Source organism: Aplysia californica, unplaced genomic scaffold (genome assembly GCF_000002075.1).
Source record: "Aplysia californica isolate F4 #8 unplaced genomic scaffold, AplCal3.0 scaffold00744, whole genome shotgun sequence".
Taxonomy (NCBI): domain Eukaryota; kingdom Metazoa; phylum Mollusca; class Gastropoda; order Aplysiida; family Aplysiidae; genus Aplysia; species Aplysia californica.
In genome coordinates, this window is record NW_004798014.1 from 203,330 (window position 1) to 221,098 (window position 17,769).

At 37.8% G+C, this 17,769-nt stretch overlaps 1 protein-coding gene across 1 annotated transcript in view; it reads left to right on the forward strand.

The window, feature by feature from the left end:
• Positions 1-5,246, forward strand: part of LOC101860606 (ATP-dependent RNA helicase DDX54) — a 34,023-nt gene extending 28,777 nt beyond the window's left edge. The window contains exon 20 of the mRNA XM_005109042.3: positions 147-5,246. Within this exon, the coding sequence (XP_005109099.1) occupies positions 147-355 (209 nt within the window). The 3' untranslated portion in view covers positions 356-5,246. The remainder of the gene's footprint in view (positions 1-146) is intronic.
• The last annotated feature ends 12,523 nt before the right edge of the window (positions 5,247-17,769 follow it).

The following is a 17,769-nucleotide window of genomic DNA, read 5'->3' on the forward strand; positions in this document are numbered from 1 at the left end:
TTTTTTTTTAATCAAGTATCTTCGTCTGCACTCCATTTTGGTTTGCCCTGACTGGCAGGGTCTAAGCAGCCCCCTCCCTGAATCGTCTAGATTTTGTGTTGAACTGGGTGTAAAATACTTACAGTTACTTTTCTACTTTTATTTAGGGCACACCAGAGGCATGGAGAATGAGACGAGCAGCAAGCAGAACAAGATGAAGTTCAAAAAGGGCAAGGGAGAGCTGCACTCCGCGGATCAGATCCTCAAGAAACGTCGACAAAAGGCCAAGGTTCAGAACTTCCAGAAGTTCCGACAGAACACCAGAGCCAAGAGGAAAGGAGGAGGGAAAGACACTGGGAAAGGAAAGGGGAGATGATTTTTATGATCGAGAGTGTCGTTGCTGAGGGTGGATAAGTGTGTACTGTACAGCGAATGTTTGTGATATCACGCAGGCTATGTTTGTATGTGAGTGAATGGAGGTTTATGTGGCAGATTGTTATAACATTATTGTTTTTGATTATGTGTTTACACATACAAGTTGATTGAGTTGTGTATAACAGTGTTATGATTCTGAGTGTCTAAAAAAAAAAGAGGACCTATTTAAAGAGCAATAACTCGGTCATCTTTTGACCAATTTCAACGATACTTTGAAGAAATGAAGTTCAACCAGAGGGACATTACATTAGTCAAAATGAAAAAAATCAACCGCCATGTTGTTTTAAAAAAATCAAGTTTTAAAAAAAATTTCCGTCACAATTGAGTGAAACGCAATACTCTGCAATGTCTTACAAATCAACAATACTGATCTATTTGAAATAGTCCTTATTTACGCATTGAAGAAGGAATTATTCAAAAAATTAGATTGCTAAATAAATTCAGGGCGGTGATGGTTATTTAAATCTCTAGGGATTTACCATTCTCTCCATACAAGCTCCAGTACGGCACTGGAAATTTATAACAACTAGTGGCATGCCTTTTAGGGTCAACTCTTTGGATGTCCTGTTCAACATGGAGTTTCAACTGTTCGATCGTTTGTATCTTGTTTTCGTAGACTCTTGTCTGTCATAAACACCCCTAAGGTAATAATTTAATTGGTTCAAGTTTGGAGGAGTTTGGTGACCATTCATTTGTAAACTTTTGGTTAGGGTGTTCGACTCTCATTCAAAGGTCCCGTTTTCAAATCTGGGTAGCGGCAGAAAAATATTCTTCTCTAAAATTGTCTCCTTTCACCTCCTTTCATGTTCTATACCAATGCTCTATCATCTGCTTTCGTCTCCCTCACCTCCTTTGCCCCCTCCTCTGGGCTCCTGACTCTTTCTGCAGCCTTTACATGTATGCAGGCGTTATGGGTAGAGTGGGTTGTGCAGGACCTTTATGACTGCGCGTTCCTCTTCTTGGAATCAGACGGAAGAGGTGTTAATGTCTTTCTATTACACCCCCTCCGATGTTTTGTCACGGACATTTTCAGAGCCTTTTCCATGACTTTCTTGGCAGCTGCATGCAACTGTAGATTCACTGAGACTTTCTAGAGCGACACTGAAGCAAGTTCACTTTTACGTGTGTTTTGTGCTGTTTTCAACTCCTGCTTGTAGTCTTTGCAAGCAGAACACATATTTTGCACTAAAGCTGGTTTCACCTCAGAGTGTAAAATTTCTTGCCTCTTGAAAACTTCAACAGATGTTTTGTTCCTAGACAGTAGGAAGTATTTAATTGACTGGCAGCTACTAAAGACTTTAACTTTAATGCTCATTGAGCCAGCCTTGTTGTCTAAGACATCTTTCATAAGGTTGAAGGAGCTATTAACTTGAGGGCTGTGAAAACAGCTGAAAGCTGCGCTAGCAATCTTTGTCAGCAGCGGATATATTGGTTTACTGAACAGTAACTCCACCAACTGACGACATATACTCCATCATAGATGGGAAGCCCACCCTTCCAAACTGAAATCCACACTGAAAGCAGTTGCTTCTCTTGTTACACTCTCCATCTCCTCTTCAGAAAATAAAAATGTAAACTTACTAATGAGGGCATTCAATTTGTTTTGTGTTGGCAGTATCGATGGATCTAGAGCTGTCAGAGTCTGCAAATCACAGCTGTTCAGGGGCAGCTTATGAACGAGTAAAGAGCCAGCTTTGGCGTAGGCTTCAAACAGAGTATTGTACAGCGACCTTACAAGTTTTTTTTAATCTTGGCAAGTGCTGAAGATTTGATGGGCAGTGGTACTAACAAATATATTATTTCTGTCAAGAAAGCCATCTTCTGTCAGCGGAAATTTTGACAAGGTTGTGGCAGACATTCCGTTTATAAATGAGCTTTTCACAAAACATGCAAGAAATGTTCTTGTCATCTTTTGTTGCTCTGACGACAGCCTGTGAATAAGAGTGTCCTTTTTCTGGGACTTTGTGAAGTATTCCTTAAAAATTTGAAGTATATTCATGTATAAATTCAAAATGACAAGTGTTTTTGTTTGATGCTCAAACAAGTGTTCTATTATTCTGATCTTTCTTGCCTTTCCTTCTGTAGTTTGCGTCTTGGCTTTACCACATAAAACACTCACAATTTGAAGGGCTCTTTGCCTAGCCTTGTCAGTTGGAAGTTTGTTGAGCAACAATTCAAACACACCTCCGTACACACCTTGCTGATGAACAGGAATATAGGCCCAATAAAGCAAGGCATACATCTCGAGAAGTCGCGATGTGTCCAGTGCTCTGTCATAAGCAGAAAGCCACCCATGGTTAATAAATCGCTGTGGGATGGTGAACCGAACTCCTCCAAGGCGGCATAGTTGGGCCATGAATTTCTTCTATTGATATTTGAAGTCCATGTGGAGGTCAGTGAATAGCACTTCCACCCAGGAGCCAAAAGGCTTACAGAAAGATTTGACAACATTATGAATGTCAGGAACCACCATCTATATCTAACAGATGAGGCACTTTCTCCCTGAGCCTAGCCTCCACACCTTTTTTGCAGCCTCTCATGACATCACAACTATCGAAATGGGCAGACACTAGGTTTGACCAGGGAATTGCATTTTCCTTGATAACAGAAGTAATTGCAGTAAAAATAGACTCTGCATCAACTTTCTCTAATTCAACAGATGCCAAATGTTCAACAAGTGGTGTGTCTTCCTAGTTGACGCACACTCTAACTATTAGCACTCGTTTGCCATGGCATGTTGTACTTTCGTCTGCAGACAGAGAAAAAGGTCGACTTCTCATCATCTGTAGTGTCTCTTCTGACAGAGTTTTACCAATGCCATACTGGGTCTTGTAGGAGGCTCTTGTTTTGGACAGGGAAACTCCTGCAAGGGCTTGGGAATCTCTTGAGCATTCAGTAATAAGCTCAACAAGGGAACTACTGAGGGAGAGGGGAAGGGAGTTCTCTGCCAAATAAGCAAGAATCATAGCTTCCATGTTCGCAGTTCTGTCAATAAGAGGGATTAAGGGTTTCCCTGGAGCTGAACTTGATACTTCAGTCGGGGCAACTGTCTGACCACTACTCTTTCGATTAGTCAAAAAGGTAGAGAAAATTTTTTTGTCTTAGCGGGCACACTATCTATTTCAGCAGACAAGGAATTATGTCGGCTGAACATGCCTCCAAGAGTGTAGTTTGAAGCTCGTGTCTTCACGTGAGACTTGTGTTTCCCTTGCCGACAATGTTTGAGCAAGTTTCCCTTTCCATTGCCACTATAATTCAATTTATCATCACACCATTGACAATAGACAAATCCGGGAACATCAGTCTAAACAATACACTCACCCAGGGTGTACTCCAATTTTCCTCCATTTTCGCGTTCGAGTGTCACAACCTCGGAGCACCATTTCCATGACCACTTATTCTTGATTTTTTGGTTTATTTCTTTCACAGTGGCCTTATCTTGCTCACGTAGAATTCTCATACTGACAATGTAGTTTCTAGCTCCAGCAGATTCACTTTCATTCTCATGGGAATTTTATTTATAGTAATCTAGATCTAGATCTAAATCTATTCTCAAATTCAAATCACTCATCATCTTTTTTAATTTAACACACAGAAATTCCAGCCACTGTAGATCTCCGAAGAATGAGAGAATACACAGTACTTTGGTGTAAAAGGAAGGCGATAGTGGTCACATAAAGTCACTTGAACGAAGTCACATGAAGTCCAAAGAGTTATTTTACAATACCCTCTTTGCGTAAAGTTAAACGAAATTCACCATGGCGACCAAAAGCGACAAGCCAGATTTTTGCCGATTTGTAGGCTAAGTGAAAATGTACTGCTGACCAATCCGCAACGGAAGTTGTATAGAGAGACAATGGCCGAGTGAACGAAATACACAACCTGGCATGTTTTGATGCTGAATTTCCGTAATTAACATCCAAGCTTTTCTTATGGAGGCAGGTACGGACCAATTGTTACGGAAAATCAGTTTGGCCTGCGCGATCGAAATTTTTTACGGATGGAGTTGGGGCGGTCAAGGCGGCAAGTACGGATTTCCGTAAAAATACGGAAGAGTGGGAGCTCTGATTACTTCTTTCTTTCTCTCCATTAGTCTGCCTGACATACCTGTTCATCTCAGCTTTGAAAAGCTTTATCATAGCTGGTGTGATGAACAGGCTAAATGGTGTTGTGACATTTGGGTCCTGAGTGTCAAAATTCATCTTTGTTTGACCAGTAAATGGGGGTACCAGAGGGAAGTCTGTGAGATTTTGTCCCCACTTATACATGAACTCATCATCGACTATCATGAAGTCTGTGAGATTTTGTCCCCACTTATACATGAACTCATCATTGACTATCACAAAGTCTGTGAGATTTTATGCCCACTCATACGTGAACTATGAACTCATCGTCGACTCTCATGAAATCTGTGAGCTAAGCTATGTCAAACAAAAGTTTGTTCCCTGGGATACTTTCATTTGTGCTGCCTCAACAGAAATGAAATGCTATCGGCCGATGCGTCTCCAGCGGAGCTCAAGGCTATTGGGCGTGCTCTAGTGACCGAGATATTGTCCTTTAAGTGGGTCCTTTTTTTCTTCTAAGACACCCCCTCTACCATATGATTGATATGGTGATTACTTTTTTGGTTCAGTGAACTGACATACCGTATATATGTGTGTGATTGAATGTTGTGGAGTGTGATTGAATGTTGTGGAGTGTGATTATGTGGCATAACCTATACTGAAAAAAAACACAACCTACTGTTAAATGTATAGCAGATTGTTTTCTTGTTCTGTATACACAATGGGCAATAAATGTGGAAAAAATAAAAGTGAAGAATATGGATTCAACATTTTGGTATGCATTTTACTTTTTTTTCGTAGATTTTTGTTTGGATTTTAGAAAGTACTGAAAGCTTTCAGCTTTTTTCCTCCCGTTCAACTTATGTTTTTCACAGATCCACTTTTGGTCTAAGAATGCCGGGGGGGGGGGTTTTATTTAAAAAGTGTGGGCAGACTGTACATGATATACCTACTTGTATACTATACAACTGATGAACTGAACAAATTCAACAAGAAATTAGTACCTGTACAGCTGATTTAACAATTACCAAATAACAATTTTTCAAAGCCATAGAAAAATAAAGTACTGGTATCAGTATCAGGATTTTGACATTTTATTGTTTCAGAGCTTAAATTAACTTTAAAACTTTAAAACATCAAGTTTCTTTTAGGTTTCAATTATTTATTGCCAAAAACAAAGGCATGGGTTTGGGAGGTTAAGTACAGGGATAATTTAGTACCGTAACAAATTAGACTTACTAGCACTGCTCTGTTTTCAAAAATATCTCAGTCTAGGACCCAGAAGATTTTCAAACCATGCTTGACAGGCTTGGAAGGTAGGTACTGTAAGAAACTTCTCCTGCCTCTCCAAGGGACTAGTTGCTCGTCTACTATGACCGACAAGCCTGGAACATGGTGCCTTTTTAGGGTCGTAAGAAATTTCTCCCACAAGTCACGAATTGGGACAAAAAGATTTTGTTCTCGTCTTTGATTTCTGGATGATTTGTCATCAAACCGAAGATGGTTGTAATGTTTCAAAATATGATTGCGAGTAAATGCACACCTGATAATTTTTTCACCAAACTTGAGATCAAAAACAAGGTTCGATGAAATTATATTCATGTTGTTAGCACTGAGATGGTAAGGGTCAAAATGACCCGACCCTGTACATGTACAAGCATAGTGTCATCTTTACCCGTCAAACTTTTTCTGCTTGGTTTTGTATGAAACCTGTCAAATTGCGATATTGTTTGTAAAAATAGTTGACAAAAGCATAACTAAAAGAGCGTTGGTTTAGGCTTTTAGTTTTTATGATATTATTATAAACTGGCTGGGCCGCTTTTCAATGAAAGGAATGATCGGTGTATTGACATCAACTGAAAGTCATTGGCCTACTATATTTATACTCTACTGGAATGGAGCAATACATCTTGAGAGATGCAAAAAATTAGAAGGTCTAGATCTATACTCTCAAAATCAAATGTGCCTCGTGAAATATCACTTCCACAGTGAAGGGCAGCTACGCAGAGTTGTTTCATTTCTCAATGGAATAATCACAAAGGCCAAAGAAGGGCGGGAACTTTTTGTAAAATATATTTTTATAAATTCAGGAAATGAATAAATAAAAAATTGGGCTCCGTCATGGGGACCTATCTTTTTGCAGGTACTTGCCAACTTTCAACTCTGTAGCTGTTGTAGTTTTATGGGAAAAGTGACACCTGTGTTTCCAAGTTGCCAAATATATAACAGATAATACAGGGGGTTGGGTCACTTTGACCCGATGTTGTACTGGTAGGGTTACGGTAGGTATTTTTTTAATGCCCCTATTGACACAATTTAGATCATTTATGAGTGGAACTTTGACTCCTGCCTGTCAGGGCATAACTGGGCTGAGTGGGATACAACAACGTCCCACCAGAAAGACTGACATACTCAATGAAAATTCTCCCAACGTGTTAATGGATTTCTGATCTCTGCTTGCGACGGCAAAGCACCCAAACCCTAGACCACAGACGTTGGTTCATTCTCAACAGAAATAAGCTCCATGCACACATATAATAATAATAATAATAGATAGCATTTGTATAGCGCATATCCCCGCTCAACAGCAGGCTCTATGCGCTTTTACACTATATTATTACCCCAGCAGACCATAGAACACTCCGAAACATTCTCAGCTTCCCGGGAAGCATACAGTGCACATATGACCTTATACAGTTTCCAGGGCTGTAAAACACCCTAAAAAATTAACTGTGGGCAAGTGTGAATTTTGCTGGTGGCACTGCAAAGTTATAAAAGCATAAGCACATGTAAACAGACAGAAGGGCAAATATCCCGATCAAGTGAAATTGAAGAGAACAAACTAATTTAATGCTGATATTTTGGTATCAAAACTTTATTAGGTAGAAATTTCTCACTCAAAATCTGATTTGAAATAGTTTGCATGGCTCAAATCAGAGACTGATCATAAAATACAATTTGAGAGAGACTAAACAGTTCATTTCTATAATATAATACTTTCAACACTTTCACTCCAGATACTCACATTCAATCCAACATCCATACTGTCTACATTTGGCACACATGGCATTTGTTTCTCATATATTTAATTTATACAAAATATGTCATGTACAATAAGTTCGGGGGGAAAAAAAAAGAAAGGGCAATCAGCCATACATGAGATGCTTGACAAGGTACGACTTCATAGGCATACATGTAGGGAATACAGGTCTCTTCACCAGCTTGCTGACGGGCAAAGATTGTAAAAGAATGAAACGTCATTTATATGTGTGAGACGACGCGGTGGAATCGGGCGCTCATCAATTTTTGAGCAAATGAAGTTATTGGTGTGATCTGAAAGCCTGCTGTTTGTCTGTCTTTTGATGAAAAAAATACTCAACCATCTTGAATAGAAATCGAGATATTTGTGATTGAAGGAGGCGGGGGTCACCTAATGTCAGAGGGAAAATTAGCGAGCTAATAGACGCCAATCTTTGGTGACTTTCCAAAACTATTTATTGTGTCATAACCAACGTTTTTCAGTAAAATTCACAGAGAAATGGGATTTTAAATGGACATACAAGGGGTTGAGCCAAAAAAATTCTTTAAATTGATATTGATTAAAAAAAACTGATGAACAGAAACATGCCTGTTTCTCATATAATTGTTTTTGATGAGCGCCTGATTTCACCTCAATGCCTCACACATATATATATATGGATTTGTCCAAATGTTGGGGTAGAGTCATGTTAAACAGTGTAAAAACAAAAAGTGTCTGCAATACATCACTTGCGTTATTATGTGTATAAATACTAAAGAAATTTTTTTATAGATACTGGGTCTGCTTTGTGGTCTAAATTTGCGGTGTTATTTTCCCAAAACACTGTCACTTAGTACAAAAATTATCTGTCACATAATTGTACACCATCTGAAACTGTCTGCAAAGCATGGCAATACACTTTGATGCTTGGGTAGTTTCGTTACTTTAAAATTGCAGAATTTCAAGTGGTAAGCATCACATACATTTGCCATGTGTAATTAATCTGGTAGGTAGACCTTATTCCCCTCGCCTCAGTCTGCCTTGATCTAAAGGTGAGCAGACAACACGACAATCTCAAAAGTAATAAATTATGCAAAGAACTTTTTTACTACGTAGGTCAAAGAGAAGTGTTTTGATCTAGGTAAAACCTTTGATGTCAAGTTTCCCAACATAACCCAAGTCACATTTTCACAGTGACAAAAAAGTTGTGGGTGGTTGGTAGGTGCTCTGGTGTGGTTTGCTCCTTCTTTCCTATCAAACATTGATCATCAGTATCTCTCCTTCTTCTTTCTTGTGTTTGTTTCTCTCTTGTAACACTTCTAATCCTCCCCACTTATGCGACCTAATTGTGTTGCAAGTGCTGTAAAACTACAGTTACTGAAAAAAAGGGACAAAGTTGTGTCATCTGCTCACCTCTCAAGCAACTCAACTGAGCAGGCCCAGCAAAGATGTGGACAAAAACAATTACAAGTATTATGCAGTTTATCACAGTCATTTATTCTTAGAACTAAGTCCAGACATAAAAGTGTGAATATTAGTCAAAAATAAAGGATTATGACCAATATTTTTCACACTTTGAAGCCAATGTTGTTCATTCTCTGAGAACATTCAAAACACAAACGAGAACAAGTTGTTCCATCTTTTGTAAAAGAATGTTCAGAACAAGAGTCGCCTGACCCTGCTTTGCTTAAAAAAAAAAAAAGAAGGGGGTGGGGGAGGTATGCACAATGCATGTCACTTGGTAGCTGATACTCTTATCTCTCTTCTCAGCCTAGCCCAGCTTTCTATGTGGCATGGATTACATTCCAACAGCACATGTGTTAAAAAAAGAAACTGTCACACATGAACTGATACGAAGAAAGTTCTGTGACATAAACTAATACGAAGAAAGTTCTGTTATATCATGAACTAATATGAAGAAAGTTCTGTTAGATTCTATATGAACTTATACGAAGAAAGTTCTGTTATATTATGCACTAATATGAAGAAAGTTCTATTATATGAACTAATACAAAGAAAGTAGTCGGCTGAAGACAGTCAAGTTCAAACAAATAGTTGATGTTTTGGTGCTGGCGAAAGTAGCTAAGGAATCAACTAGCGGACATAGACACACGTAGAATACCTTATCTCCCACCCCTTCTCTCTCTCGCTCTCCCGTCCCCCGCCCTCTTTTTCTCCACCCCCACCCCCACCTTTCACATTCTCCCTCCCTCCCATACTCTCTCTCCCTCCCCCCTCTTTCTCATTCTTCCTCTCTCCCTCCCCCCCCCCCCCTCTCTTTTCCTCCCTCTCCCTTACACCCATACAGACTTTTCTGACTCTAAGCCCATGCAACTTGTCTGTGAGATCCGAGCGTAGAAGAATGTATCACAGCAGAGGTGAGGAAAGACAAGCAGGTAGTAAAATAAGCCAGCACAGTACACCTACACATACACACAGTACATACTAACGACACATACATGCAGTTCACACTAACAACATATACACCCAGTGCACACCTACACATACATGCAGTTCCCACTAACACAAGTATTGACAAACCTATAGCCCCCCAACAGTATACATACATACAGGCGATTGCACTGAGTGTTAGTGTTACCCAAAAGAGATATAATATATTATGTCATGGACACACGTCTTACTACTTACTCCAGCACAATGAAGTCCCCTTAAACTAAAATCTAGGGGAACCACGGGGATTTTCTTTGGTTCACTACACAGGTTTTTGGGTTTAGAGAGGTTACTCAACAAATAGAAGAAAAAAGAATTGAGGATTTTTGTTTTCACCCTGAAAAAAATCAAAGGTTTTTGCAACAGGCACGGAATATTCATAAATTCACAGTGCCAAGTCTTAAAAAAATTTAAATAAATGATAACATCAGGGCTACTGTTTAATTTGGACTAGACATGCTTAAACTTCAATTGAGATTAAAAACACTGGAATGATGTTCACCGTTAGATTTTGTCTGTTAAATTCAATCATGTACTAATGCCCTAGCTTCAGCTCTTATCTCAGTCACGGCATTGAAGCTTTGAAAAAAGACTGAACCTTACATGAAATATGCAATTGGGGAAAAAATATGTTACAGTTACAGACTACCAGATGTACCATAGCAATTTTCGTGTTATGACAGATCAAGATTGAAAAAATCTGGTACAAATTACTAGATATATTTGAGAATATGTTCTTGTCTGTGATGTGTGCACAAAGGCTTCATTTATTTTTCCATTTTACTCAGTATAATTTAACTGGTTTTCTCAAGCATAAACAGTTATAGTTATTTTATGCAATTTGCTTACTGTAATGACGCTGCTTTTGTGAAAACTGGCTTCTTGAAATTCATTAACATATTCATTAATAATTCAAAAACTCATCCCAGTTCTTTTCAGAAATCCAACTTCCAAACATATGTCATCATGTCCTCCTGGCTGTTGCCTTTAGCCTTTAAAATCTGGTGTGGTAATGACCTAACAAGCTCTTGTGAAGTTAATCGTATGCAGTGTGCTATGGGCCAACTATTTAAAAAAAACAAAAAACACCATATGTTAAAAATATTTATTTGCAAGTAACCTTCTACCTTTTGGAGCGTGGTGGGAGTGCTGTAGGTGGTTAGCGCGTGCTCTGATGAGGTTAGCTCCCTCTCTCCTATCAAACATATATCCTCCTTATCTCTCCTCCTATTTTTTTTCTTTTTTTTGATGTTACTCTCAGGGAGCACTTCTAACTTCAGCACCTATATGACCTATTATTTGTGTTGAAAGTGATGTAATACTCTTTATTAAAACTACACTTACACTGACTGCACTAGGAACGAATCTTCAAAAACCTATGATCAAAGGTCCATAGCATCAGTCATTCCATACTTCCTGAGTATAAGAAATCCAAGGCATTTCTAATATCAATGGCATTGCGTTCAAAGAAAAGCATCTACATAAAGGTCATCTGAAAAGAGAAGTTACAGAGAAAGCATAAATCAACCATACAACGGTACAGAGAAAGCATAAATCAACCATACAACGGTACAGAGAAAGCATAAATCAACCATACAACGGTACAGAGAAAGCATAAATCAACCATACAACGGTACAGAGAAAGCATAAATCAACCATACAACGGTACAGAGAAAGCATAAATCAACCATACAACGGTACAGAGAAAGCATAAATCAACAAGCACAACGGAAATAACAAACATATACATACCCCAACCAATGTGCGCATACAGGAGACTGTAATAACAAGAAAGCCAAATCTCATGCAGCCAACCAAAAAGAAATTCACGTCGTTGACACTGACAGTCATAGAGGATGCTCAGGAATTTCAGTGAAAGTTTAGAGTAGAGTCAGCGGATTGAACATTTACAGAGACTATTTTTCTTCAAGACAGGTTCCAAGAATGGCCAGGGACTCTAAAAAACTTTTCTGAAAAGAAAAAAAAAGAGTTTCTTCCCGGTAGATCTACATCCTTTGTCTAACAACAGAACAAAAGAGACAAAAGAGATTGAAGAAATGGTCGTACTTTTACTTCTAATTCCAGAAATCAATCAGTCTGAACAGTAAAGATCTGCATTTAAAGTTTTGACCCAAAAATTCCCTAAGTCGTGATCATCGACGTCAAATTCATTTTGTCAGACTACATGACAAATGACAATAACATACAGCTTGCATTGCTGAGGCATCTTGGATTTTGCTTTACAACAGAGAAACACATCAGATACATTAAAGAAACTTGCAGTGAGGCAAAACAATAGCACAATGTCACATTTATAGTGACGAGCTATGAAATTGTGGACTTACAAGTACAGTATAAAACGGCTCACTCGAACTTGTCGGGACCGGCCTCGGTACAGTAGTTCAAGGTATATCTTACAAAGATAAACCCGAAAAAAAAAAAAAGGACTGCAAGAACAGTTCGACGGATGCGAGATTTTGAGTCATCTGTGTTTGACCTACCCGTGTTATATTGCATAAAGAAAAAGAGTAGATTTTTGTTGTTGCGCGTAGGCCTACGTGGCGTTAACTTTCCATTAGGTGAACAATTCCAGTTTTTAAAAATACCCTTAAGTGTTAAATGAACACTTTCTCCTCCAATTGGCTGTGGCTATTTCTTTATAGTTGTAAATAATGTTATTAGATGGAGTTTGTAATTTCTTGAAAAATTTCTCATCAAGAAGGGATTGAATTTGACATCTGATTTTTTAAAAATTTTATGAAGAAAAAATTATTGGCTTCTTTATGTTATGTCCACACAGATTTTAAACTGCCTAAAAAATTTTTTTATTTTAATTAATTAATTTCCTGACATTTCAGTGTATGATGCACCTATTCTTTGAGATATTATTTGATCTAAATACATGACGATTTTTGTGTAACTCCCTGGATCAGAATATCCACAAGGGAAGAAACCCCAACAAATTCTGATCTAAGCCTCAAGTACTTAAACTTAAAGTTAAAGAGGTGTAATTGTTATTTGAATTCGTTGAAAAAGTCTCATCAAACCTGGAAAAGTTATTCTGACGTACTCACTCATGTCTACCAAAACGAAACTTGGATGAATTGACACTATAGATGCAAAAGATACATTTATTACTGTTTTAGTTTTGGTGTGTCCACAAATTCAACTGGTCAGCTGGTTTAGGAATGGTACGTGTCTCAGTTTGTAGCCAAGGGAGGGTGAGTAACGCAGAATCAAAGAGCGCACTAAATATATATGAGCCGGAGCAACAAAAGCAAAAGGAAGCAAGACCATTAGAACAACAGAGATCAGTCAAAAGTAAACGGAGCATTCAAGAAAAACAAAGGATCAGTTCCCAAATATTTCCCCATCAGCTTTAAACAGTCAAAACTTACAGACAAATCATAGACTTATCAAACTCATGAAGATCTATCTCTTAAGGGCCTTGAACAACAAAGATCGGTCACATGACAACTAAAATAAAACCACAAAACAAGTATAAATTTTCAAACAAACTAAAGAGGGGTAAACAAAATTAACAAAGAAATAAAAAGAAAGAAAGCATTCTTGACCAAAAAAAGCACAAAGGGCATCAAAACTTTATAAAAAATTTACCACAACAAAAATATTGAGCATGCATCTACGAATCCAGATTGAAACATTGATGCAGTTCTAAATATCACTACAGAGGAAATAATGTATTATATTAAATATATTGCAATTAAGTTAAAGCAACAAAAAGGGCAACAAGCAAAAAAATCAAGTGTCCAAAAATACAGAACATAGTAAAATAAGGTGGGCAGTTTTAACAGGGAATTAAAGGGAACTTTTACCTCAAACGAATCATAAGGATGCGACACAGTAGGCCTATTGGATTTTTCCAGACAAAACTCATTAAGTGATGTCCAGCTTCAGCTCAATAGATTACACCTACTGTGCAATTGTGATCAAAACCAAGTGAGTCTACGGATTGCAAAGAATGCAAAATATGCAAATACAATGTGTACAAATATAATAATACAAGAATGCAAAAAAAGCAGCAAAAGCAGAAGAGAAACGGTACATAATGCTCAGCTCATGATCAGCATAGACCATCAGATATCAAAAGGCCATTTTGTAACACTTCTACAAAATATTTTGCCAAAGGCAGAGGTATAATATAATGATCAAAACAATATGGAGAACATTGGACGGAGAGATCTTTCATTGTAGAGGCGTAGTATAAGATAGTAATTTAACTTGAAGGACTATGTCAAAAATATACAGCTTCACCTCAACATGCTTTCACTTGCTTTTAGCAATCTCAAGTAAGAATGGTGTAGAAAAAATATTCTTAAAGCAGAGCAAATCACATCGAGCTGATGAGAAGCCGCGAGAACATCTGTTCCTAAGATGACACAATCAAAATAATTATATAAATGGATTTAACAAAGGTAAACAGACATGCAAGCAATTCCGCCATTTTTCCAGGTATGAGTCATCTCCTTGTCAGAGACAGTGCCAAATTACACGGCTTCTACATTGGAATAAACAAGGCAGATACGCGTATTCACTTTGCAACTTCTGACAAAATGACAAAGGCTTCAAGGGAAGACTTTTAAGACATCAGGGAACAAAGACAATGTATGAAAAGCTAAAAGAAGAGCCGAGTAAATAATGCGGGACAAAACCATGGGGTGTACGTTTGAGTGCTTTCGTTTTTGTTTTTTTCATATTTTTTTCCCCCATTCAAACTCAAAACAGACTTGCTTTGAGAATGATAGATTATAATTCTAGAACAGTGACCAAGAACATTATGAGACTAAAGGTTGTCGCTACAAAGATCTATATCCTTGACTGATGAAATACAAAAATGACACTACAAGACTACAGGTACAAAGCTTGACATTTCCATAATGATGGCATATTTGCTTATTGAATACAGGATAAAGGCTTTTGTGGTGTAAGGCTAAAAACGATGCAATATCTGCAACATCATACAAAATATGGAGTACAGTCCTATCAACAAACAGATCTGAAAGGTTACAAAAGAGAACAGATATATCTTTCTTAAGTTCAGTTCCAACACCAAAGTTTTGGGATATGAAACAAAAGCAGTATTGAGCACTACAGTTGAACCTGATCATGTGTCCAAGTACAGGGTACCTAAAAAAAAAGAGGACCCAATTAAAGACCAAAAACTCAGTCATCTTTACACCTATTTCAACGAATCTTTGAAGAAGTAAAATTCAACCAGGGGGATATTATATTTATGAGTATGAAATAAATCAACTGCCAAGTTAGAACAATATTAAGTTTTAAAATTTCAACCAAAACTGATTAAAACGCAAAACTTCGCAACTTCTTAAAAATCAGCCTCATAGTTATATTTTGAGAGGTCATTATTTTTGCACTGAAGAACAAATTTATAAAAAATTATATTGCCTAGTACACTCAGGGAGGTGAGGACTATTTAAATCTCCAGGTGTTGACCATTTTTCTCCATGCAAATTCCAATAAGCCACTGGAAATAACCTCGTAGTATATTCGTGGGTCGATTCTTTGGACATACTGTTCAACATTGAGTTTCAACTGTTCGATCATTTGAGGCTTGTTTCCAAAGACTCAGTCAGTCAAAAAAACCCAAAGATAATAATTGCATATGCTTAAGTTTGGGTGAAAGTGGTGACCATTCATTTGCAAACTTACGCTTATAAGGCATTCCCTAAACCTTTGTTACAACCATACAAGGAACACTAAAGACATTGGGGGGGGGGGGTTTTTTTTGTCCCCCTTTTTGTTGGGGGGGGGGGGGGTGGCCCCATCCCACTGGAAACAGACCTCTACCGCATAACCCCTTCTCCTCTCCAAACTTCTCTTCCAAAAATTTCTCAGCATGGTGAGATATCCATCTGATGTGACTGTAGCTATTTTATGGTCTTTTTCTTGAAACCAAAACCGGTTGTAAGCTGAATGCTTTTATGAAGCGAAATTTTTGCATTTAACCTCATTTTAGTTGAAATTTTTAAAAACTTTTTATTTCTTGAAGGCATTGATGGATTTTTGTTATATTTACAAACTTGATGTTCCCCTGGTTGAAATTTACTTGTTGAAAGTTTTATTAAAATCAGTGCACTGATGACCAAGTTATTGCCCTTTAAGTGGGTCCTCTTTTTTTTCAAAACACCCTGTACTACACTGTACAGGAGACAATACCTTGCGGAGAACACTGGAGAAACAGACAAGACCTAGATCTCATTCGGTTCTATCATCTTAGTTCACAATGTGACTCATGAAAACTGATAGCTGTTACTGTGACATTCTTTACATTCCAACTCATAATGTACAATTTGTTGTGAATGACCTTCCAATGTCTCTTGACTTCAATGTACCAGAGGTGCCAACCGGCTACAAAAAAATCCGGACTTTTTCAAACCCCGTAGAAACATGTATGAGGGGACTCAAAATTTATTAATCAAACTGTCAAATACATCTACTATCAGGAAGTCAGACAAAATCTGGACAGTTTCAGAAATACCAATCTCTCGCAAAACCTGCACAGTTTCAGAAATATGATTTTCCAATTTATCCGGAAAATCAGCACCTCTGCTGTACACAAAGTTAGCATTCAATTTTTTCCAAGTCGCACAATGAGAGCATTACTCAATATATCTTAGGTAAAAGAAGATGGCATCATCTTCATACTTTGACACGAAACTATCACGTATGTGTGCTAGTTATGTACGAATTTAGCAAAGGACTGGGTGGCCGACCCCCTGACAGTTCCCACAATGCTACAATTACAAAGTTCTTCCTGACATTTTTGACAGTTTTGAGTAACTAAGACTATGATGTCAGAAACCAAATGTTCCATCTTACCCATCAAAATCGTAAGATTACTTGGAGTCATTATCAAGATATTCAAATAATTGCATTCGATAAAGCTTGACATTCTGACATGTTGTGAAACTCAAAATTTGTAACGTCAAATTTCTCAAAACTAGGTTCTGAGCAGATAGAAGAACTTTGTAATTCTAGGATAGCAACAAGGCAACAAGAAACAGCAGCAACAACATCGGGGAACAAAACAGCAGGAAGATGCTGCATGACATTTATACAATCATCATCCTAGCTACAGTGATGACTTCATTTGATGAGTGGAATTTGATTTCCGACATGAGTGAAATGGCACAAAAATGTGCAACACAGCTCAAATAAGTTATTGTTTAAGTTACCCTCAAATTAAGCCCCAATAAGATTATTATTAAAAGCCTTAAAACCTCAAAAAAAAGCAAGAGGCAGTCAGCTGGATATAAAATTGATGGCAAGTAATGAAGCCGATACCAAACTAAGAATCAAGATTTTTTAAAAACAACAACCCAAAAAACAGAAGTCTAAAAAAGAATTTGTTAAAAAACTCTAGAGATATACTAGCTTCTGCCCTTAAAAATCAGTTAGAACTAACGAAAAAGTCAAATATACTCAAAGTTGAATATTATGAAAAAAGATATACGTTTTTCAAGAAAGATTTCCCATCTTAAAAAAAGACACCTCTAAACTTCCTGCTCTCTTGATGATCGTTTGAGGTTTGAAGGCTCCACAGAGTAAACTCACAGGGACTTCACATACAGGACGGAACACAATACCCATCACAGCACTACTTAGTGGTCCCCGAGATGGAAAAACTTTGCTTTGTCATTGGTGAAAAAAAAGGCAAAAAAGAGGGGAGAACTCACAATATTGCCAATGGTCGACACACAACACAAAATTAGACGGCTGATGTCTGTCTGTGTGTGAGGGGAGGAGGGAGAGGGGAAGTTGGAAGGGGGAAGTTGGGGG